The following is a 25,601-nucleotide window of genomic DNA, read 5'->3' on the forward strand; positions in this document are numbered from 1 at the left end:
TAACTTCTGCCTGTTAAGGTTTTGCAGACAGGAAGCTTTCATTGCTCGCTGAACAAATGGAGTGGATGCCGACTGCCCTTTTCATACTTCTTGTGCTCCAATTAAAACTGGAAACAAACTGCTGGAGTTTGCTGCCTCCACTGTGTGGTGGGATGTCTTTCACAGTCATAAACTGATCTTTCTTGTGCACCACTGCAGGCGGCAGAAAATGCAGAGGGAAGCAAATAATCAATTGTTCATGCAGCCCACTCAATAAGGTCAAATGCATTCAGCGCTGTTACATGTGCACAGCCTCGGGAGTCATTAACAGCTGCAGCCAAACTGGCTGAAATAATGTTTTGAGCTGAGCTTACTCCTCTATGGCTTGTTTTTCACTTGTGTAAGATTTTCTAGTCACAATGCAGCTTTGACCGTCTCTGACAGCCGAAGTTGGCACTGTGGCGTCTGAGGGTAGATGTCTTCAGCAACAACAACATGGTTTCGCATCTTTCGCTCTGCTGCGTGGGCAGCGTATCCCCAGGGGGATCAAAAGTGCTTTTTACACAACAGTTGGTGTTGATGAGAAATGGCTTTGTCCACTTGACATTTCTGGGTTTGCACTTTGTCTTGTGTTCCTCTGCATCCTTCTGAGATGCAGAGAGAGACGTTCTTCTGTCCCAGTTTGCAAACTCTTCGCAGCCCACACTGCCAAGTCGGTGTTGCACCTTTTCCACCTCCCCTGAAGCTTTAAATAGCCGTCTCTCCCTCAACAGGACCGGCGCAGAGCCTTCAGCGCTCTCTGCACCACAACCTGATCATTTATCATCCCTGCTGTCCAAACATGGACTCTGATATTTGGTTTAAGATGATAAAAATAAATCCTGGTGAATTTACAGACCTCATGATGAGATTGAAGATTAACACGCCCTTTCAGTTGTTGCAAATTGTCCAATCTCAAAGTTAGAACTGAGAAAACTCTCAGTCTGCTCTTTTCTCCGCCACAAAATATTACATTCCCAAACCTCTACAACCTCCTAAGGGCCATCTCATCAGATTTGCTGAAAAGCTGAATGGCTAAAGCATCAACTTGTGGTTTTAGTGAAGGGTGGAAGGAGGTGCGGGGAGCAGCAAAACAGATGAAAAGCTCTTACTAGGCTAGGAGCAGTTTCCAGGCAACCCTCAAAGACTTTGCAAAGTCATTACTTCAGCAGGAAAACACAGCAGCACCACGCATCCTTTACTAAGATTCATTTTCACCTTTTATTCTGCATGTTATCATAAGTTACGTAAGTTTTTCAAATGTTTTCTGCTCGTTTCTTTACATGGCACATACTCTTTTACTTATTGAAGCAGAATAGCGTACTCACAAAAAGAAAATCTCTACTTTTGCAAAACAGACTAGCAAACTTTCCATATCGGTGAAAAAGTATTTGGCACACATTTCTTCTGTTATTGCTTTTTTGACTCACTGTTTGATATTGTTATTATCAGAGAAAGAAAAACTGAGTGAGTTAACTGTGGTAGAACACAGCTTACCAAAATATTCACCAACACATACAATAAACTCTGACTTGATTAATGTCAGATATATTTAAGGAAGCGCCGAACCAAATGCTGTCCGCAGCACTAAGAGGCTAAAAGTTCTCAAGGTTTTAATTAATTTATAGTTTTTTTTAAATGAAATATGGTACTTTCTTTTGTAAGATTGCTTTTTGTCCATCAAACATATGCCCACACACCTTTTTGGTTTGTTAATGTGATCTTTTGGTGCCAGCAATGCAGCCCTGTAACACTCACAGTTGCCGTTCAGTCTTCCTCTGCTTCTGGATTCATAAACATGAACATCAGCTAAACTCAGACAAGCACATCTGTTTTTGAAAGTTTCTTTGACTTACTTTCTGAGCCTGCAGACTAGTGTGGACTTGCAGGAAATCTGCTGATTTCCAACGCAGGCTGCATGTTGATTTGTGGAGTTCAAATTATTAAGCCATAATTTGGTCTTTTACATCAAGGAGAAATAATTAAAGTATAGGCCTAAAAAAAATCTCTTTCATTCAAACCGTGATTCACTCCTACAAACGTGTCATGTGGAGCTTAAAATAAAACCGAGCGCCCACACACACTTCATCAGTCATCTTATTGACTGGAAACAGCTGACTCTAGTTTTACCTCCAAATTAGCTTGGGTACCCAAGCAGAAGTCATGTTGCAATATCCTTTTCTGGTTTTATTTCATTTCACTTGGTTTCTCTTTATCCTCTGTATTCCTCTGCCTTCCATAATGATCTGATTGCATCTCTGAACACAGCAAGCATTCCTGAACTAGAACATGTTCCAATTTCCAAAAAAAAACCCAATTCCCAGATCAGAAAAAATCCCTCAATCATATGTGTCTGTAAAACTGGGGAAAGCCCCTCAAAAACCGTAACATTTCATGAAAACACACATTTCTTTTTAAAACTATATCATCCCTGCTGAATGAATATAATCTGAAAAGGTTGATCTGAAGCGATTCAAACTGCAAATTTATCCACTTCCCACAGACCTGAACGTTTCATCGCTATGCTCAGGGAATTTCTCTGTGTATCTTGGCACTTTCCAGTTTCTGTATGCTAGATTTAACAACCGCCTGTTCTGCAGCCTATGCGTCCCATGGTGTGTGATAGCTGTGGTTATGTGAGGATGAGTGTGTGGGTGTTTGCAGGAGCAAGAAAAGAACAAGCATGGTTTCTTGAGTTTTTAAGGCGGGTCTGTCAAAGCCATTCACTGACACACAACACTCACACACACACGCATACACATGTCGTATCCACTAAACTTCCTGTGTCTGCCATGAGTCACAGAGGGCCTGTTATGTAAGGTTAGTTGGGAGAGGTGAACACTGACACACCTGTGTCCTGCAAGTCTCTCCACGCCAGACTCGGTTTTATATTTACTCCCGGCAGAATATGCAAGCCCGTGTGGAGTGTACCTTTAATTGTGACTCATCCACGGGGAATTTGTCGTTCCTTATTTAGGTCTCTTTTGGCTCCAGCCAATATTTCTTTAGTATAATCAGATCAGAATCGCTCACTTGGCATAAACCCCCTTTCTTTCTTGCACTCATTTGTACACATGCATGTAGGTGCGTGTGGCGTGTGCGTACGTGTGCATGTGAGGGGGTGGAAACAGGCAAAACGGCATAGAAAGGAATATGGATAGTTTGAGGTGCATACAAAAACACACAATATTCTTAGACTGCAGGAGGCAAATCTACCACCTCCTCACAGCCTCCCCCTCTGCACAACCTTGTTGCTGAAAACTACCCCTGCAGACTCCAGTCCCAGCCATGTGACTCCACCTCCTGCCACACAAACACTTCCCCCTCATACCAGAATGTAATCTAGGGCAAATTCACCAGCAATGCAGATATGAAGTTCAAGCGGGCGAGGCGTTTCATTCGCCCAGGTGAGCAACAGGCCTGCAGAGATTAACCTACACCACCACCCAGGGGGTGAAACGGAAAATTACATATGAGACGCTTTTGCATGCAAGGCTGTACAACAATAATAAACAAATAAAAAATAATTATAATAAAACAAACAAAAAACTTATAATACTTGAAACAACCTTGAATTACTTGAGTTAGGACAGCTGAGTGCCCTACTCTGTCTGTGTTGGGGAACACAGACGCCCCGCGTGTCTGCATACCGGGTAAACGTCACAACTTGCAAAGAGGAGCGCCTTACGGCAAGTCATTTTATCATATAATTGTAGGAGAGAAACTTTCTTAAGTTGATTCTTCCAAGTCGACAAAGTGGATTGTAAACCTGTACTGGTTGTTATTTATCCTACCTGAAATTAAGAATTCAAAAATCTCAAACGACATCCTACCTATTCATATTGTTAAGTCATCTGAAATTATTTTATATACAATCAAAGTACAACATATGTCATCTCTGTGTTCTTTGGCATATTTATATATAGTTATGCAAAATCCAATTAACTCCAAATTCAGTTCATGTCAGTTCAATGAAGGGCAATACAATGTACTCTATAATATAGTATTTATTTTTATAGTAGTCAACCTAAAAAACAAAAATGCAGCTTTCAAAAAAATTACTACATTTCATGAAGGAACAAAGTTATTCAAGTCAATCTACTGTATTTGACAAACTTATTATCCCTCTTGTTAAATCATGAATTAACTTTTAATAGCCACAGTTTGGGAAAGTTTCAAAGTGAAGAAGAACTCAGTTTCACTCAATTTTACCAAACGTTTGCTGTCAGAACCTCACAGTCAAGAAATCAATTAAATCAACATAACACAAAGTAAGCTGAAGGATCTCAAAAAGCAACAGGTCATCCACAATCAACTTGCATTTTCTTCATCTTTTCTGACTTATTTCACCTTGAGATCAACTGAAAGACCCCAACTCAGGCTGGTTAATTGACATTCATGCACCTCCAATCCAACTGGGCAACAAGGATAGACCTGTAGCCAGAATAATAAGTGCAACGCAGCATAACGCCAAGCAAACAGCTGTTTCATCTGTGGGTGAACACAACAGAGAAATACAAAGTCTTTGTGTCTGTCTGATCTGCAGAATCTGATAAAGCTTTTATCATTCTGAGGAGAGCATGAAACAGCACTGCCTGTCCTAAAATAACAGAAAGCATGATCATGAAGAAACTGATCGCAGCCCTTTAGGTAAATCCCCTAAAGGTGGTAACCCGCAAGCTGGTCCATAAAGCGGCCATCTTGGCTGTGTGTTGACTGTGTAACTCTGAAGTGAAATGATCTGACATCTGTCTGTCTTTAAAGAATTAGAAAGCTGTTTCTAAGGCTTTTCCAGCACACCCTGGAAAAAACACAGTACAGTGGTGAACCTGAGTGACTGCATGGCCTTCCAAACTCAAAGCTTATCCAAGGAACCAATGAAAACAATTAATTGAAACAATTCTATCAAATTCCTAGTGACCTGACATACTCATTCCCAGTTGCTGTAATCACTCGGAGGTGGTTGATGCCAAGGCTGGTCCTTTTTGTTTTTTGGGTTTTTTTCCCCCTATAGAGGTAGAATGTATTGGCTTTACTGAAAGGTTGATAAAATCTGTTTTAAGTTTAGAATTTATTGATCAGCTTTTCTACCAATTCAAGCCTCAGAGCAATATGGCCACATTGAATATGGGACTCAGCAATAGTCATAATAATAATGATAATAAAATGAAATCTGTCATGCTCTCATGAAGATTTGAACTGCATTGAATCTTATACACACAGTAACATAAAATCTCATTTAATCAGATGATTTTTTTTAGGTTTTTCTATTGATTTCTATTAATATTGATTTCCGAACTCTTCTTGAGTTAAAACACCAGTATTGTTTCTTTTTCTAAACAAATATAAACCTGTTTTCTGTGCATTATTTGAGGTCGTTATTTTGACAATTTCTCATTTTCTGCAGATAAGTATTAAATGTATGCTCGGAATTCGGCAGGCATGTGGTCAGCGGTTCCTAGAATAAAACAACAATGTTCACTTGACTCAAACATCCACCGACAAAAAGAAAAGTCAGAGCAACCGACCATTTTGTGTGGTGGAATTATATTCTACATCGGCCTGCCATACTCGTGCCACACTTCCTCAACAGTCAGAATCACAGAGCGAAAAAAAGGAGAGGAAGAAAAGAGTAACTTTCATCGGGCTGCGGAGAAGAAGAGCCGCGGCGGAGTTTGTAGGACGAGGTGAGAGTCTGCTGTTACTCTGCTTTTGTCACCACTTTTTCAGAGTTTGAGCCTTTCCAGCCTCCGGTTTTTTTTTTTGGTGAAAGCTTGGTTCAGAGTCTTCTCCTCACAGGAGGCTTTTCTCCTCCTCATCTGAGGAGGAAACAATCTGTAACCGTTGACTCGTAGCGGGAGCTGAAGTTGACGTTTTTTCTACGCGGTCCACCTTAAAAACGGTGATAGTGAAAACAACAAAAGGCGTCGCCACATCGCAGCAACAGTGTGTGGAAACAGTTTTAGGTTATTAACAGAGCAATTATCCCGCAGGTACTTTTTAAATTGTTTGTTTGTTTGTTTAAACGGTTGAAGTAGTTCTCGTCGCTCGCGTTCATTAACCGAAACGTCGCGAGGGATTTAATGATCTATCAGACTGTACGGTGGCGCTGCGGGGTCAGATCAGGGAAAGATATCGACAGGTGAGGCGCTCATCTGGTTTTTAATCAGCTCTACTGACTGATCCGACGGAGCCTTCGGCTGGATATATCATACTTCAAAAGCGTGACAGAGACATATGGCAGTTCGGTTTGTTGTTTAATCGTCCGGGAGCAGACCTGGACAACATGGACGGGGGCGTACGATCTGGCCGTAGAGGTTCTGTTTGAGTCACACGGCAGATGACATCTGTCAGCCAACTGACAAGCGACCACATCCGCTGTTGCATAAACACGAGATTCAGACGCACCGGCTGAAATGATTGGCTGCTCACTTCAGAGCCCATGATTTGATATTTGGTTCATTGCGACGAGGCTCTCAGATGCGCCTGTCTCTCCTCTTCAATAATAGTGCAGCTGTGCTTTGATGTTCGAGTCGTTAAAAGAAAGAAAAAAAAATACCTAGAAGTTCTAGTTTCGTCCCAACAATGGAGCATTGTTCAAGTTTTGTTGATTTTTTCCCCCTCTCCATTTATCAGGATTTCTGAAGTGGTAGAAAAACTTTGAGTACAAAAAAAAAATTAACAACAGAGATCTACAACTTTTAAAATAATATATTTGCCTATTTGAAATTGAAAACGACTACTCCTACTGGTGTTCTTGATTTTAAAAAATGTATCTAATTTTTGTCATACGTTTTTTGCAAAAATATTTAAAAAGCACAATTAATTATGTAGTAGCAGTTTTAACGTGAATTGGTATAGTTCTTAGAATATTGTGCTCTTTTCATGTATGTTGACATTAGCGGGTTAAATAGCTCACCTGCGGTTGGCTCTTTGCCCACTGTATTTTGTTCACAAGGTAATATTTGCAAACAACCCAGTTAGTGTTTTTCCGTAGAGGTTTTCTTTCAACCACTTGACTCGCACTGCACAGCAACAGTTGGGGAGGGGCAGCACTGCACTACTTGTCAGGTGTCTCATTTAAAGAAAATCAAAATGTATGTATGGAGTTTTAAGACCAATAAAAGGTCTTAAAACTTTTATTGGTTTTAAGACCTTATCGCTTAGTTGTAACCTTAATATCTGACGAGGAGTGTCCAGCTGCTATTATTGTCTTTATTTAGTCTAAAGTTAAATTAGCAATAGTTGTTCTTTGTGTGTTTTTATTCTGACTTGTTTTTATATCAGACAAGTTCCTACTCTGTATGCGTTTCCCACAGGAAGGTTATTGGTGATGCGCTGCCTCCGGCCTCCTTTTCCCATGTCAATAACTATCCAGTGCAAATTTAACAACAGTTTAGAGTTTAATAATGTTAAGTCATTGCAACATCGTTAAAGATTGTAGTTATTTTAAGATTGCAGAAGTTTTCTTGTTTTTTTTTTTTTAAATTAAGAAGCTTTAACCTCCAGGACCCATTAATCTGTCTTTATACTAATGAGGAAGAGTTGGAGAAGGAACGATATTCACTCCTTTACTGTGTATTACTTTAAATTATTTCCTTTTCAAGTCTCAACCAGATCCAGTTTTGTACTTTATCAATTTTAAGCAAGGGCAATCTTTCAAAACATATAGAGATACATTCTTTGATATGAAATCACACAGCCTTCAAGCCCCATCTGTAAGTGTGAGACTCATTAAATATCTTCTTCTATTGTAACCGTAAAGGCATTTGCTGCTCTGCCAAACCTGCCATTTTTCATGCTGCACCTAGATTTTTGCATAAAGAAGGGCGTTTCATGATTCTGACCAGGAAGTTTAAAGCTTACTGTATGCTGCTGTATGTAATGTGAGTGGTGAACTTAACAGATGGGACAAATCGAAGCTGCACACAAACCAGTCAATCACTCCTACCCTCAATCACACGGTGTGTTTCTTATTGATTAACTCCGAAAACCCCCATGACATCACAGCCAACAACAACAGTACTGAGCGACTCTGCTGTCCAGGACCTTTCTCTTTAGTGGACACTATTTTCTTGACTTGTGTGTTTTTCTGTGTTTTATTTGGGGTGGGGGTGGAGAAGGGTCTTACTTTTCCAGTCTCTTGCAGTCTCACTGTGGGCGGCATGCTTTCAGGGATGTGAATAACGTCTCGGCTGAATGTGGAGCACAGCATGCCTGGCTTTGGATTAGCAACGTGTTAAGGCTTGTTCTGTCTTTGTAGTGGAGGCACACGCCTTTAATGCTGAAACTGTTCTCTGATGGCAAAATAAAAAAAGCAGCAGTGGAGCTGGCTGATGTTTAGTGCAGTTTGCACATGGAGGTGTGGAACTACCCAAATAGTTATGCAAACCTGCACGGCCATGCTAAGGGATCGTATAGCATCAGCAGATATTTCGTTTTTGCATTGCGTACACCAAGATGGGCTTTGCTTTGGCTGTTGTGGAAGTTGTGCTCTTAAAGCGGAAAATGACTTAATTGTTTGCCAAGTAAAGATCATTTTTGCACACTGTAAAACTGTTGTTTCCTATTTAAAAATAAACTTTGTCTGAACTTTTTATTAATAGCTTTGTATGTAAAAAGGGAAGTGACCACTACCCAGAACTAGTTTTGGTTTGACATTCACTAACACCAGACTTGGACATTAGCTCACGATTGAACTCCGCATATATATTTCAACCCAATTTTTTTTTGTTTCCTAAAACATAAAAAAGAACATTTAGAATATTGTATCTTGAATACAAGTGGATCCGAAAAGGAAGGTACTCCCAACAGCTATGAAAGCAGGATTATCTTATTTTTTCTATGATGTTGTTCTTACTCACTATCCAGAAATCTGCTCTACTGCGTGTGGTTCTAAAATTTTGTGACGTGTTTGTGCTTTAAAAATTCAAAGTCTTGATTAAAATTGTTGTTTGAATGACAAATGCCACTGCTGTAATCCGGTACGTGTCTGTGTGTGAAAGGTTCTCCTGCTGCTCGGCACCATGGCTCCTTTCTTGAGGATTGCCTTCAACTCGTTCGATATGGGCATTCTGCCTCCTTTGGCTGGCCAGCCTTTCTGTGCAATCAAGATGAAGGAAGCTCTGACTACAGGTGAGGCAACCTTTGATTACATTCATTGGACTACTTCTTCATAACATTTTTTTTGCAAGTTTTCCTCATTTCTTATGTTCAAAAAGACCAAATTGTAAATTATTTCCTCTGTTGCTGCTCCGGTCCTCCTCTTAGAACGAGGTAAGACGCTCGTTCAGAGAAAGCCCACCATGTACCCGGCCTGGAAAGCCAGCTTTGATGCACACATCTATGAGGGGCGTGTGCTTGAGATACTGCTGATGAAGACAGCGGAGGAGGCACTAGCCGAGGTTACCGTCGGCGTCTCTGTTCTCGCCGAGCGCTGCAAGAAAGCCAACGGACGAGCTGAGTTCTGGGTAGGATATGAAACGTCCCCATCTCGAATTTGGACAAACCTGAGAGGGTTTTGTTGACCTGTTTTTTGTTTTGTGTTCAGGTGGATCTCCATCCATCAGGGAAAGTGATGATGGCAGTGCAGTATTTTCTGGAGGATGTGGATACAGGTAAAAAGCTTTGAACATACTAGAAAGTATTCACACCCCTTGAACTTCTTCATATTTTGTCTCTTCAAAACCACAAATCTCAATATGTTCCAGTGTGAGATTTAATATCATGGAGCCTGAGACCAACCAATAAGTTATTCAGAAATCACTTATTTGGAAAACAGTCCATCTGTGTGTAGTGTAATTTTAACATTAATGTAGATTTTTTTTTTGTGAATGTTTCTGAGATTTGTTAGAGAAAATAAAAGTCAAGGAACACAGCTGACAGGTTGGGGATGAAGTTGTGTAGAAGTGTAAAGCAGGGTTATGAAAAAGCAAAACACCCAGTTCTGAAGAATCGCAGAGTGCTGGAAAGAATATTGCACAACTAAAACCAAAGACATGACTGTCTTAACTGACACGTCAGGTAGTGATGGCATTAGTCAGAGAAGCAGGCAAAAGGTCAATGGAGGCGCTCAGGTTGGTGAATTTGTTGAGAAGAAACTGATAGACCAACTGATCACTCCACAAATCTGGTCTTAATGGAAAACAATGCTGTTCTGTTTGCCAAACACCAGAAGGGGACACAGCAAACATGCAGCAGAAGGTTCTCTGGTCAAATTGAAAGGTTGGGTTTACATATAAAATACTGTTTATGGCAGACAGCCATTGTTCCACAGCACCCTGAACACAACATCCTTCTCACTGGTTTCCCCCAACTGGCAGGCCACCAGGCTTTACTTGTGCCCCACCAGGCTAAGAATTGCTTATTTTTACTTTTTTTTTTTTTTAATTTGCAAAGTTTGCATTTTCTAAGACTTTATAGTTGGTGTTCCAATCTTTTGATAATAGATAATTGTCAAGTGATATTTTCAAATTTTCTGTCAACTTTAAACATTTTTAACTCAAAACCACGATGAGCTGCTGGATGAATGACTGCCCCAGCGCCCGACCACCGAGCTTAGCAAGTTTTCTGGGGGAAACCTTGCTCATGGAGAAGCACGGTGGTGCCAGAATCATGCTTTTTCTGAGGAGGGACAGGAAAGCTGCTCAGGGTCGATCATGGGATGAGTTCAAGAGTCCTGAGACGACTACTGAGTATCTCAAGCACATGTTGTGCAATGACTGAACGGTGGTTCTCTGTTTTAAAGAGAGTAAGCACGCTGCGAAAGAGGAAGAAGCTCCTACACTGAACCGTAGACGAGGAGCCATTAAGCAAGCGAAGATCCACTTCATAAAGAACCACGAGTTCATCGCCACGTTCTTCAGACAGCCAACTTTCTGCTCTGTGTGCAGAGAATTTGTCTGGTCAGTCCAGTTTACACTTCAGTCTTTAGAAAACTGCTTAGAGACATCAAATAAACGACAACCACACAGAAAATGAATGAGTGAAAATTGAATTAAACACCTTATGTGTGGATGCACTGATGTGCTACATTGTGTGCTAGATTGCCAGAGAGCATTAAAGAGAACATGCTCCAGATTTACATCTTGATAAGTGGTTGTATTCACTTGTTGAATTATTTAACACTTGTTTTTCTTAGAATGCAAGTCCTAATCTTTAAATCAGACAAATGGCTCCTCGCCTTCTCATAAATTCTTCAACATCCGGTCTTCATTTCCTTCTCAGTAATTATAGAGTGAATATTACCAATAAATCAGGATGTTTCAATCCACACGGGGCATTGTATTAAAAAGGAAACAAAAAAGAAATCTAAAAACTAGTTCATTCATTTCATTTTGACTTTCTTCCACAGGGGACTCAACAAGCAAGGCTATAAATGCAGGCGTAAGTTTTTGTTAATATTTAATTTTAGGAAGAGAGCAAAAAAATCTGTCTTGTGCTATAATTGAAATGTGATGTCAATATGACACATAAGGGTAAAATTCTCTAATGTTGCTTTTTTACAGAATGCAATGCAGCCATCCATAAGAAATGCATAGACAAAATCATAGGCAGATGCACCGGCACTGCAGCCAACAGTCGGGATACTGTGGTATGTGACCCGCTGCTTTTGCAGCACATCCTGTATCTGAATGTTCTCCATATGCCTCCAGTTTGTTTTCCAGTTCCCACTTTTCTCACTTTTGTCTTCTTTTTCTGTACATCTTCTTTTGATCTTAATCCTCAGATTGATCTTAATGTAGTCTGTTCAAGCAGCGTTATTACCATCTGTCTGCAGTTAAGATCTTTCAACAAGCACTAATGTTCAAAGATTTGAGAGCTGCATTTCAAATGCGTGACACCATTTCGTACATCTCCAGACACATGATGTGTAAAATGACTCGATGTTGAAAAGACACCATTTAAATTTACAGTATGACAAACAAATGTTATCATTTTGATACAGTTCTTTTTTTGGTGTCTTTGTAAATATGTTTTGTTTTTAAAAAGATAACAGATGCTTGGGTATATCGAATTAGAATAACTTATTAAATAAATTATTTTAGTAATTCGGTTTAAAAGTGAAGCTCACAGATTCATGACAGGAAGTGATGCAATCCTGGTAATTATGATGAGCCTGGCTTTCAGTTAATGGGAACACAACATTCAGTTTCCCAGACTGTATAAAAAATATATATATATAGACTGCTTATTAACAGGTGTGTTCATGTACAGTAAATCCACACAAGACCAGGTTGCATCAAAAGCAGCGTTTGCCTCTTCTGCATTGAGTCTCACCTTCCACAGATTCTCCAGAGATTTAGATCAGACCAGTTTGTTAGCAATTCAAGCATCATGGTGCACGAAACTAGACAAAAATAACTATTATCACAATATCACAAGGACTCCTTTGTGATTGGACACATTATTGATATTGCAGGTCAGAAGCAATTTGATATATTGCTCAACTTTAAATGTGAGTTTTACTTTTTAAATGAAATTACCCTACTAAATGCACCTGGAAAAATTCTGTCTGTTTTAAGTAAGATATAAGTTAAAAGATCACAAATGTTTCCTTGGCCCTTATTGTGCAAGATAAGTTGCTTTTGATTGTTCTTGTTTAGTTAAGTTTTTTTTTTTTTCAGTAATAATGATTGCCTTAGTTTGTCCTCAACTGTTTAACAAATATTACTAAAGTCCAGGTGAGAGACAAATGGACAAGTTCCAACACTACTACTTTAATCAGCAGTAGGAACAGGCCTGTCGCGCTGCCGACACTTTTGACAGATAAATCTGCTAAAATTGAAACATACAAACCAGAAATGACATTGCAGGTCTCCAGTTTGTACAGGATTAGATTACGACGAGTCGTTAGAGCAATCTTCCTTATTCCTACAGTTCCAAAAGGAGCGTTTTAAGATCGACATGCCCCATCGTTTCAAGATCCACAACTACATGAGCCCCACGTTCTGTGATCACTGCGGGAGCTTGCTGTGGGGTCTGGTCAAGCAAGGCCTGAAGTGTGAAGGTAAAGCACAGAGACGGTTAAACAGGAAGGAGCTTTTTGGTGTGCTGTTGTGCTTGACCAATTTGTTTGATTGTGCTTACAGACTGTGCCATGAATGTTCACCACAAGTGTCAGGACAAAGTGGCCAACCTTTGTGGGATCAACCAGAAGCTTCTAGCTGAAGCATTGACACAAGTTAGCCAGGTGAGTTGGTCATAAATGGTTCAGTCAGGTTTCCTCACCAAAAAAATAAAGGATGGTACACAGGATCTGTCTAATTAGATTCATTTTGGATAGACAGATATTTGATTAGTTATTAATTTGTGTTGTGATGTTTTACCTCATAAAATAAATACATTTTAATCTAATTTGCATAACATCGCACTGCGTTATGGCACTGTAAACTTTGTTTTTAGACATCTTTACGAGCAGCCCAACATGTGTTAGGGTTGCACATTTCTCCAAAACAGAGTTTTACCTGAAAATGTAAAGACTTTGATTGTTTGATAACAAGGCTGTCAAAAAATGTGACACTAGACCTTGTTAACCTGAACAGTTCACAAATTCTCGTTATTTTTGAGAAACATAACAGCAACATTAAGAAGTGAAGAAATTACTCTCTCAAATGTTGTGCGGACCTATCACAGCTGCATGATGAATCTTTCTTATACATTTTTTATTTAATCATTTTACCCCGTCTTCCACCAGAAATCAACTCGCCGCTCGGATCCCAACCTGCCTGATATTGGTGATATTGGAATATATGATGAAGTAAACAAACTTGCTGGACTTGAGATCAACGGTCAGTAATCGCATTTCTGTAACCTGCATCTACTTAATGTATTTCTGTATGGACCCCGAACATGGAAAGAAACAACTTTGAAGCAGGTTTGTGACTTTTTAAAACATTTTTTTATTGCTATCTGGATGTTAGATGGGTCTACGTACGGTAAACTGTGGGAAGGATCCGCCCAAAGACCCCAGTCTCGTCTTACCCACCTGACCCGCGTCAATGTTGACAACTTCGTCTTCCACAAGGTGTTAGGAAAAGGCAGCTTTGGCAAGGTACCCTCACTTGTCAGCTTTACCTGCAGTGGAAAATGTAGATTATAGACAGTTGACAATAAAACTGATTAATCATCAGACGCCTATCTAACTGTTTTCTTCTTGTAGGTCCTCCTTGCAGAGCTGAAGGGCCGTGGAGAGTATTTTGCCATAAAGGCTCTGAAGAAGGATGTGGTGTTGATGGATGATGATGTGGAGTGCACGATGGTAGAGAAGAGAGTCTTGGCTTTAGCCTGGGAAAACCCCTTCCTCACCCACCTCTACTGCACCTTCCAGACCAAGGTAATCCTTCTCCTCAACTGTGAGCCATTTAGACATTTTTCTGTTCTTTCCTGCACTCAATTCTCAATTTGGATCTTCTCCACAGGAGCATCTGTTCTTTGTGATGGAGTATCTGAATGGAGGTGATCTGATGTTTCACATCCAGGAAAAAGGACGCTTCGATCTTAACAGAGCAACGTAAGTGACTTCTGCTATTATTTCTTAATGTTGACCCTTAAAGGCGCTCACATTTATTATCAGAGAGTGGGTTAAATGATCCCTCGCCGTATAGAGGAGGACATGCTCATTTCTTGTTGGTCTTTTCTTGCACATAGTGCTCTGGAGGCTGGCTCATATCCATCTGCTTCTTTTCTTTAGCAGACTAAAGCTAAAGAGTGAAGAGTGAAAAAAAACTGTAGCGTTGTGCATTGTGTTCGTGGGGAGGTATCAGTAACTGCCACCCACCTCTCAATACACTATGGGAATCCCTCCAGAAAAAAAAGGCAAGCTGGTGATAGAAAGTGTGAAAAAGATCAACATTTGGCTGCACTTCAACGAACTAAGTTTCAAATATTCTAACTTTTGAAATAATTGCTCCCAAGCAAAGATTTCAGTGGCTTGCAAAGGTACCACACACAAAGTACTTTATAATTTTAAGAGGAAGGAAAATGATACATGATTTTTATTGGTTTATATTTTACTAATAAGAACTTGAATAGTGTGACGCCCATTTTTATGCATGAAAGACACCAAATATTTTGTCAATATACTTAAAGCATAATTTTCTTCAGAAAGGCCAGAGAAGTTGATCAGAGGCAGATGAAGGGCAACATTGGAAGAAAAACTGCTGGAGACTGCAACAGTCTCTGTTCACCTTACAGCAGGATAATGGCTCTACAACAGTGTAGATTTTGTGAAAGCATTTTTATGTGTTCAGTCAGAATCCACACCTGGATCCAACTGGGACTCTGTGTAAGAAATTGAAAACTGCGCTCATAGTTTCTCTATATAAAATATGGCTGAGCTTTAGCAATTTTGCAAAGACAGAAAATAGAAACTATGTCAGCCTCTCGATGTTCAAAGCTGCTAGGGAGATAACTTAAGACTTTTGGCTGTAATTTCCACACAAGGTGGTTTTGCAAAGTACTGTCTCAGTGACCAAAAGAATGAACTTGTTGTTGCATGAGTTTCCTCCTTGCAGATGAGGCTAGAAGCTCAATCATCCAGCAGGGAGTCAGAGTAGAGCTGCTGCTCCTCCACATCGAGAGGAGCCAGCTGAGTTGCTCCAGTTAGGATGCCTCCTCTCGGTTGGCCTCAGAGCGCTTTGGGATTCCCCACGAGGAGCCAAAGTCTCTGCTGAGGTTACAATATACAGTGACTGGTGCCCCAGTTGCATCTCCTGTAGTTAAACTAGTGTCTTGGACATGAGCAACACTGTACCTTGTAAACATGAAACTCTAATCCTGTGTCGTCAGTTGTTTAATCCTCCTGCCTCATGTTGGATATTTGATCCCTCAGGAGATGGGCAGAGTCGGCTTCATCTCCGTGTTGTGTTTTACATTATTTTGTTTAAAAATGCTGTGATTCTTCAGTTTTACTTTATTTTGTAAATCAAGTTTGTTTGTATTTTTTCTGTTTTTCCTAAAAAGATTAAAAACCTTTATTCTAATAATTATAAATTAACTATGGGTAGTTTTTGGCTTGTGATCCCAAAAACTAATTGAACTTCTCTTTAAGAACAATGATTTATAAAAAAAGATATGAGCTGCATTTAGCCCTTTGTTTCAAATGTCCACCTGGATGTTTTTGCTTATTTTAATTGTACGCAGTTCTTTAAATGTCATGTGAGTAAATATATTTGCCCATTTATCCATAACAACTGGAACTTTTAATATTTAGCAAGTTATTTTGGCAATTTACCGTCTATTAAACGATTGCCCCTCAGATTAATTTCAGTTGCTGCTACGGCAGGGGTGAAATTACCGTAATAACCCTAGATTGGCTGGAATTATGGTATTGCAACTTTGGCTGGATCGTTGCTGCTACGTTCGATCTGGCAGTATTAGTTGAATACTAACATGTGTTCAACTAAGATGAAATAATTAGTAACTTCACAACTGTGAAGTTACTAATTATAAAACAACTGTGTTTGTGTTTTCTCACTAAGCTCAAGTTTGAAATTGCCTAAAGGCTGTAATCATTTTTCAAACCCATCCTGTTCCGTAACAGAGAAGCTCAATCTTCACGCTCTCTGCTGAAACTCTTGCTACTCGCACAGCATCTGTTGCCATCGTATCACCTTTAACAGTCTGGTTATTACACATTCAGATCAACAAATCGTGCTTTTTCCACACACAACTGCCTCTGTAGATATTTCTCAGCTTGTCGGTGAGTAACGGTGTCGGCATGATGACCAATCGTCTGGTCCCTGGCACTAGCCGATGTTTCTGTCCCGAGTTTATTCAAGGAATTTGGAAGATTTTCTTTGAATAGTTCGTTTATCAACTTGTAGTGGAAGACTTGCTAATTTAAATCTTTTTTAAATATTTAGAATAGTTTTGTCAGCTTTGCTGGGAGGATATTTGGATGATATTTTGTAATGACTACAATCTTCAGCATTTCTCTTCTGCTGTTTCTGAAAACATTATTGTGGTATAGATTAATCATCTGCATGGTACAAATACATACATTGACCACTTTTTTTTGTTTTGAATGTTGCTACTGAAGTCAAGTTTCATCAGCCCAGACAATGCTTTTCAGTCTGATGCTGCTGAATTTCAGTGAGGCTGTGTGGATTGTTTCATCAGTTTTTCTGGTCTTAGCTGACAGGAGTGACAGCCGCTGTTTGTTTAGAGCTGGTGTTCTGGATGACTTGGTGCCGGAATGGTTTTTGAGCCACTGTTGTATTGTATCACCTTTAACAATCTCCTTATCACACTTTGAGATAAACAAATCATGCTTTTTCACAGTCAACTGCATCTAAATTTATTCAGACCTTTTACTGTAGACCAGAAAGATTGCTGTGAATGAAAATCCCAGCAGATCCTCAGTTTCTGAAATCCTCAGACCAGCCCCACTGGCAACAACCGTCATACCACATTAAAAGTCTCTTGAATCGTCTTTCTTCTTCATTCTGATACTCCTTTTGAACTCCATCACGTTGTCTTCTTCATGTCTGAATGCCTAAATCTATTGTGTTTCTGCATTTGGTTGGATGATTCTCTATGTGCAAACAAAGATTTGCACAGGTTGACCTCCTAAAGTTCTGGGTGGGTGCATAGAATGAAATCACACAAAATGTCTGTATTTGGGTCTGTGTTGCCCAAAATACAAATGTGGCAGTAAATTAAAAAAAAAACTGGTGCCTTTTTAAAGTTTTTCTATGTGCTTTGCAACTTTTTTCTAGTGTGGAGCCGTAATCTTGTTTGAGTTGAACTCCTTACTTTAGTCCTAAAAAGGCTCTTTCTTGTCGCTGTGACACAATATATACATCCTCTTTTTGGTGGTCTGCAAGTTGTCGAAGATGCCCAGCCTAAAAGAGAACCATTTCTACACTCAAGTTCTGTGTATGTATTCCTGTTTCTACACAGTTTCCCGTACCAAAGAGTATTTGCATGACACATGCGGTGAAGTTTGCAGATATTTGACATGAATTTGGTACAAAGACTCTCTTAGTTTGTCTATTATTATTTTGTGTGTGACTGCACATGCTGTCACAGTCAAATGGAGAGTTGTGCAGTTATCTGCTGCATCTGCTTATGCAACAATTTTCCTTTAGAGTTTCAAATGACCTCTTTTACTAACACAAAACCGGTTCTTTCTGTACATACTTTTGACCTGTTAAACTGTAAACGAGAGTCTGCTCCAACATTTTTATGGCGTTCGCAAGGCAGAAGCTGAGCACACAATCCGGACTGCTTTCCAGATCCTATTTTAGGTTTCTGTTCATGGTGAGGTCTTTTTATTTATACAATGAGATTATTGTTGTACTGGAACTACAAAAAGGAAAAGAATGGGCCAAAGAAAAAAAACAAAACAAAACAAAAAAAAACAAGTGCATAACAGATTTTCCCCGGTACAACTAGTAAAAAAATACTAGTTGGTCCCCTATAAACATATATAGCTCAGGTATTTAAGTCCTTCCAAATGTACAAGATATGTTACAGATACACAGATACAATAGTTACAGAACTATTGTTGTACTGGAACTACATCACCACTGTTAAGCGAGACATTAAGCAGCTATGAGCAGGCGTCTTGCTTGGCTCCTGTCAGTGGATCCTTTGCGGCGGGCGAGCAGGAGGTGGACCAGTCTGTCAATTGCTCTCGCTGATGAATTGTTCCACCTGTCACTCGGCAGGAGAAGCAGGTCAGCGATAGGCTAATCTTTCAGCTCCCACCAGCTCTTGGGTATCACATTATGAGAGTGTTAGTCACTTGTCTTCTACACCAAACAAATGTCCTCCTGAATAATTCAGGTCCGCGCTGAAACAAGTGCGGTGTTCAGCTGTCGGCGCCACGCTGAGGCGGCAATTTTCCATCTGAAACGAGTCACTGATTTCTGGCCGTCTCCCCCAGGTTCTACTCTGCTGAGATCGTTTGTGGTCTTCAGTTCCTGCACTCCAAAGGAATCATCTACAGGTCAGAACAAAAACATGCATAGTGCTTAGTCTCAATTAACAACACACGCTTAAAGACATCTTTTTTCTTCCCTTTACACACATTTGTTGTTTTTTTATTTTATTTCTATTAACACCATTACTTACAGCCAACCTGCTGGTTGTTTGAGAGTGTAAATGAACTGAAAGTTCAAAAAAACTGCTTGGTTAGGTAATCCCACACATTTCTTTGCGGAGAAAGTTTAAATACCATTGTGTGGTAAAGCAGTCACGAGCAAAGGCTGTTAGGAAAACTGTGACTGCAAAACTGCCCGCTCAAAAAGCATGTTGAGGAAAGGAGTGAACCAGCATGCAGCTGTGCTGTCATAAACGGATTTGAGAAACTACAGAATACATAAAGATGCATTTTAATATATTAGATAAATATAATTCAATACCAGAGTGATTATGTTAAGTAGTTTTTTATGTTGATGTTCATGATTATTGCTTTGTTTCAGCTTATTTTGCTGAACAAGAGCTACAGATAAAAGATATTAAGAAAATGACATTTCAGGAAGAGATAAAAGCCCAATTGGCTTAAATAAGAGTTCCACCCAAATAACAGGAAAAAACATGGACAATATTCCAAAAATACAAAACTTCATCAGTTCATCCATACTATATAAAATACAATCACAGAAAAGAAAAAAAAACACATCTAGTGTTAGAACGTCAAACTCGGCAGCTTCTGTGTTATTACATGACATTAATAAAAAGGGAGTTTTAATTCAGAACTGTTTTGACCCACATCATTTCACAGTTGACCATCACTGACACGTTCCACAAGAAGGATAATCCAAAAAAGGTGCTGCTAAAGAAGCCTTGTTTTCACTGTGTGCCGTATCCAGGCACATTAAAGGAAAATTGAGTGGAAGGAAAAAGAGGCGCACAAGCAGCAGGAATAACCTTGAAATGATTAGAGTACAGAAGGCATGAACTGCAGCTGGAGTCGATGCCTCAAGAGCAGCCACACAGTTTAACCTAAGACCGGGGCTTCAAGTATCAAATTCCTTGTTTTAAGCCTTTTCTGAAAAAGGAGACAACAACTGAAGCATCTTCTTAGCTGAACTGAGATAAAAAGGACTGGGCTTCTACTCACTATGCAAAGTGCTGCTTTCAGAGGAAAAATAAAAGCTGCATTTAATTATCTCCATGCCATATTGCACTGATGACGGTGCTTCTTGAAAACAGAGTCCAGACAAATATTGAGTGCATTTACAGTACAGAACACGGACACACCTTTCTGTCATTTCTGTTTTTAACTCATTTCTTATTGATCTTGTGTAATCAAATTTTCTGAGAAACTCGGGTTTTATTGCTAATATACGTCACAATAATCAACATGAATAGTTGAAATATATTAGTATGCGTGGGAGGAAACTAGAAGATGTATGAATTTCACTTTTTAATAGGATAATAAAAATTAGGTGTGTAATGTGGAACATATTTGTATGAGACATTTGGGATTTAATAAGCTTTGGCTTCTTCCTACTCCCTTTTTTCACTAGATATGAAAGATTTTTTTATGTTTGAGTATCATGTTTTTATTGTTGTATTTTCTTATGTGTCTTGATTTTTCTCTGACATTTTACATGTTCAAATTAAAATAAAGATCTAAGGAAGAAAATTCACCAAATTACTCAAATTAATCTAAGTAATCACACATGAAAATCATAATAAATTCTTGTTTTTACTGTTTATCAAATGTTCCGCTTGTCAAAAAAACACCATACAGTCCTGAGTGTTGAGTGATTTGGTAGAAAAAAACTAATATTTAGCATTAAAAGTAACATTAGACTGTACAAACATTATTTGAAAGCAGACTCAGTTAGTCATAAATCAGCTCGAATTCAAACAATTGACGCTTTATTGAATTAGCATGAATATCAAATCAGTTTTTAAGGTTCCTTATGTGATAAACCTTCAATCGAAATAATTTTACATAGTGACTGAAAACCGACAGCGGTTTATCTCCTTTAATCCTAATCTTCTTTGTTTAAAATTTTTCAGAGATCTTAAATTAGACAATGTGATGCTGGATCATGAGGGGCACATAAAAATCGCCGACTTTGGTATGTGCAAAGAGAACGTGTTCGGGGAGAATCGGGCCACAACTTTCTGTGGCACCCCCGACTACATTGCTCCGGAGGTAAATCGGATCGCACTTACAAGCCTTCCCTTCTTTCCGTTTGAAACCGACTCGGTTTGCTCAAAACGTTTCCTGTTTCGACCCAGATCCTGCTGGGGCAGAAGTACTCGTTCTCGGTCGACTGGTGGTCGTTCGGGGTGTTGCTGTACGAGATGCTGATCGGTCAGTCGCCTTTTCACGGCGATGACGAGGATGAGCTGTTCGAGTCCATCCGTGTGGACACGCCTCACTATCCTCGCTGGATCAACAAGGACGCCAAAGACTTGCTTGAACGGGTTTGTGTCGCATAACTCATTTTAAGTCAACAAGAGACACAGATTACTAACAACTGTGAATAAGCTTTGAAAGATTAGTTAACCGTGTCAAATTGCATTTAGTGCATCAGTGTTGACTCATAAAACACATCCTTTATAATACTCTTTCATCCAGATGTCTTTCACAATAAAGGTACAATGAAAAAATTTCAATATATCATCATCATGAGGACACAACTCTGTCCTCATGAGTAAAAAAAGAAAAATAGTAAAAAGCTTAATATTTTTTTGATTTGTTTTACATGTGGAGTGAAATATTTCAACCCTTTATTTTCTTGTCATTTTTATTATTATGCCTTACAGATAATGAAACCCCCAAAACATTAGTGTGTCATGTTATTACCTCAGATTATTTCACTTTCAGCAGCACAATTTTCCCAAGTAGTACTTTTTCATCAGTATCAAGGAATTACTGGCTTACAACAAACTCCTTCATCTTTCTGAGATGTTCTTTTCTTATTTCAGGTGTTCTAAGATATTTGCAGACCAAAATATGTCTTTGCAGTGTCGATAATTAGGCTGATTTGACTAAAAGTGCAGGGCAGATATGTCATGTCCTATTTTAATCTTTCTAACTTTTGTTTTTTCTTCCCCTCCATGCAGTTGTTTGAAAGAGACCCCTCACGCAGGCTAGGAATCGTGGGATCGCTTCAGTCACACTCCTTCTTCACAAGCATTAACTGGCAGGCCCTGACGAGGAGAGAAATTGAACCCCCCTTCAAACCCAAAGTGGTGCGTTTCATGCTTAGGAAAGACATTATAAACCAGAGACCTTGTGCTGTTTATCTATAGATGATCACTCTCTTTTCGTTTCTCTGAGATTTGTTTTCTTCTCATTTCCAGAAAGCTCCAAATGACTGCAGTAACTTCGATCGGGAGTTCCTCAATGAGAAAGCGCGGCTTTCTTACAGCGACAAGAACTTCATAGACTCCATGGACCAGACTGCATTTGCTGGCTTTTCGTTCATAAACCCCAAAATGGAGCACCTTCTAGAGAAGTGATTGGTTTGTAGCACCAACCTGACTGAGGAGTTTCTTCTGTTGTCCAAGGAAAATTTCCCCTACTTTCAGACAAATGAGGTGTTCCTCAAACAAATCAGTATTTATGTAACTTTAATTTCGGGTGCAAACTATTCTCTGTTGGTACATATAGAAAATAATGCCTGTACTGTATATATTGATGTTATTGTATTTGTGTGCATGCTTATTATTGGTTATGGCTGTGAAAGCCTGTATGAGTAATAAGAACATGGTGGGAGGCTGAAAATACTTTGACTCCGTGTAACGTCACCATCTGCAGCCTTTTTTGTTTCCTTCATCACACGCAGCTGACCGTTACTGGAGATGGTAAATAATGAAGGGAGGAAAAGGCTTCACGTGTGAACTGTACTGTTGTAGATTAATTGTATAAATCAGGTGAGTGCGTGTGTATGGCTCAGAACAACATGTCTGTTTTCAAACTAGATCAATAGACGTTATCGTTCAGAAACCTCTGGCCTCCTGCTTTTGACTTAAGATTCAGTCGTGGCTGTGTTGATTGTTGAAGATGAAAAGATCACATTTAAAGGCAGTCAGCCGCCTGTTGCTGGACAGAACGCTCCTGCCTATAAATGGCGGTGAATTTGGAAAAAGCGATGACTTAAGAGAATTTCATAATTGCTATCTGAATGTAGTTAGGGAGCAGGACATCACTGAATTGGTGTATATAGGTATTTTAGATGTATATTGCTGTATCATGTATATTGGTTCGGTAATGATGTAATTTTTTTTTTTTTTTACTATCTCATATTTACATCTGATTTAAAAAGCAAAACATCAGCTCTCAAGACTGCTTCTGTTTTTGTTTGTAATAATGAAGCTCTTAGGTTTATGTACATCTAATCTATGGTACAAAGTATTCTTATTAAAAAGATTACATGAGTTGGGTTATGTTTATTACACATGGTTCTACTTTATAGTGTGAACACATTTATTTTATTTTGGTTTGTAATCTTCACTTTGTATGTTTAACATTCATTTCAAGTTGAGCCAATTAAATGGTTCCCTACATGCAGCGCTCCTTCAGCTTTTCCACATTTGATCATATTATAATCACAAACCTCAGTGTATTTTATTAGGTTTTTATGTAATAGACCAACACAAAGAAGACCACAGCAGTAATTACTGATTACAAATACGACCTGGAAAGTTATGCCATTTAATTGTGTTCGATTCTGATTTAATCTGAGATCAGATAAAATCTAATTAATTCAATAGTTCTTAAATACAGTCCACATGAGTGTAATTCATTCTCAGTCTAAATCTAGCTGTTCTGTGAAGGACTCGGATTTATTAGAGAACATTAGAGAAAAATCAACATCAGACCAAGAAACACAAAGTCGGAGAAAGTAGTAGAGAAGTTTAAAACATGATTTAGTAATAACCCAATATCACAGAGCTCTGCTCAATCTGCCTCCTGGAAATGGAAAGAGAACCGTAGAAATACAAACCAACCAAAGAATGACCATTCACCTAAACTGACAAGCTGGAGCACCAATCAGTATTCAGGGTGACTCTGGTAACCAAGGAGGAGCTGCAGAGTACCAGGAAGAAAACAACTGTTGAAACAAAACTAGAAAATCCCATTTTGTTTCCCACCATAAATCAGGTGGGAAAAACAACCAATCTGGTCAGATGGGACCAACGCGCATGTTTTCATGTACACTATATACTTTCATCAACCTGAATATCCTCCCAATCGTGAAGTAGTGTGATGGCAGTATCATGCTGTGGGATTGATTTACCAGATCTAAATGTAGGACAATACTGGAAGACTGAAGTGGACATTTGCCGCTCAGGACTGCCTGATTAGGACTGTTTACTTAACTTTTTTTTTCTAAATAAAATGACAACTTTGCTGGGTTAACATGTTTACTAACCTCTTAAAAAGTTCAGCTTTGTCCAGACATTGTAGTTTCCTTTAAATCAAATAAAATGATTTCTAAAGTTGTCTGTATTTGTTTAAAATGTTGTCAGAGCTTTACTTTTGTCTTTATTGCATATTGATATTCAAATAGCAAACATCTTTCAACCAAAAATGCACGAGATAAAGACATGAAAATTAAAGTGAGGAGAAACAAAAGAAGAAATGTTGCTGGCAAATGTACAGTAAACATATATGGTCACAGGAAGTACTTTACCCAGTTCTAACATACATTATTGTACAAATTTGGTTTTATCAAGTTTACATTAAGAGGGGATGATGAAAAATAGTTTTTTGTACCTGAATTTGGTTATCTGCAGCTATGTCATTTATGTTTGTTTTTTTTTCTCCTCTCACTTCTAACTGTAGTCTTTAAAAAACTAGAATTAGCACATAACTTTCTTGTAGAATATCAAACCGATGTTCTAAGTTTTTCAGTACTAAGTAGCCTTTTTCAGATTGCTTTTTTGTTCTCTTGCTTGAGTAATTTCTTGGTTGACTGCTTTTGACTTGAGTGGCCCACGCTTATTAGAGAGCAGCGTTTTATGGCAAGCCGTGTCAACATAAATTCGGTTTTCTTAACTGAAGTGGTCTTGAAACTTGTTTTAAAATTTTTCTCCTTGAGGTTGTCTTAAGTATTTTTTTTAAATCAATGTATGGTGTACAATTATAAAATATGAAAGTTATGGATTTTTTTTGTTTTTACAGATATTGTAAATTGTTTGATTTTTTAATAAAAAGAAAGTTTAAATAAAAGTTTTTGTTGTATTTAATTGAATATTTTTTGCAAAAGTCTAGACATTTAACTTTTTACATAGCATTACAACAATTAACATACATAAATAATTTAGTCTACAACACAAAATGGGCCTTGATAATTTGCCAAAACACAACAGTTGTGCCAGATTTGATTGACAATTCCTATTAAAGTGAGAGGCAGCGGGGAATCCCAGATGTGGCAGCACTTTACTCTAGCGATTGCTCGCTCTACAATGATCCGCAGCTGAACAATGGTCTGGTCTCCTCTGTCTCTTCCTTGCTGAACTGACCAGGATGCCTAAATGGTGGAATGATGAGTTTGGCTCCAACTTCATGAAGAAGGTCTTGAATGAGGAAGTCTTTATCTGCCATGACTTCATCTCCCAGCTCAAGCAGAGGAAGGATTCCACTGACCTTTGTTATTTCT

The 25,601-nt window shown here is 38.9% G+C and overlaps 1 protein-coding gene across 1 annotated transcript; it reads left to right on the forward strand.

The window, feature by feature from the left end:
• Window positions 1-5,616: 5,616 nt before the first annotated feature.
• On the forward strand, window positions 5,617-24,442 carry prkcda (protein kinase C, delta a). The gene is made up of 18 exons (XM_055026959.1): window positions 5,617-5,705; window positions 9,024-9,153; window positions 9,289-9,488; window positions 9,569-9,635; window positions 10,766-10,922; window positions 11,372-11,403; window positions 11,526-11,611; window positions 12,898-13,027; window positions 13,110-13,210; window positions 13,715-13,808; window positions 13,941-14,071; window positions 14,180-14,353; window positions 14,439-14,530; window positions 18,911-18,973; window positions 21,001-21,139; window positions 21,226-21,414; window positions 22,057-22,185; window positions 22,297-24,442. Exons 2-18 carry the CDS (start codon window positions 9,045-9,047, stop codon window positions 22,453-22,455), a joined length of 2,052 nt encoding a protein of 683 aa, XP_054882934.1. The 5' UTR covers window positions 5,617-5,705; window positions 9,024-9,044; the 3' UTR covers window positions 22,456-24,442.
• The last annotated feature ends 1,159 nt before the right edge of the window (window positions 24,443-25,601 follow it).

Source organism: Poeciliopsis prolifica, unplaced genomic scaffold (genome assembly GCF_027474105.1).
Source record: "Poeciliopsis prolifica strain line A6 unplaced genomic scaffold, Auburn_PproV2 SCAFFOLD003, whole genome shotgun sequence".
NCBI lineage: Eukaryota > Metazoa > Chordata > Actinopteri > Cyprinodontiformes > Poeciliidae > Poeciliopsis > Poeciliopsis prolifica.

Coding starts and splice junctions, on each gene's coding strand:
- prkcda (XM_055026959.1), top strand. CDS start 9,045: ATGGCTCCTTTCTTGAGGATTGCCTTCAACTCGTTCGATATGGGCATT. Junction 13,211..13,714: donor CATTGACACAAGTTAGCCAG/GTGAGTTGGTCA, acceptor GTCTTCCACCAG/AAATCAACTCGCCGCTCGGA. Junction 14,354..14,438: donor ACTGCACCTTCCAGACCAAG/GTAATCCTTCTC, acceptor TCTTCTCCACAG/GAGCATCTGTTCTTTGTGAT.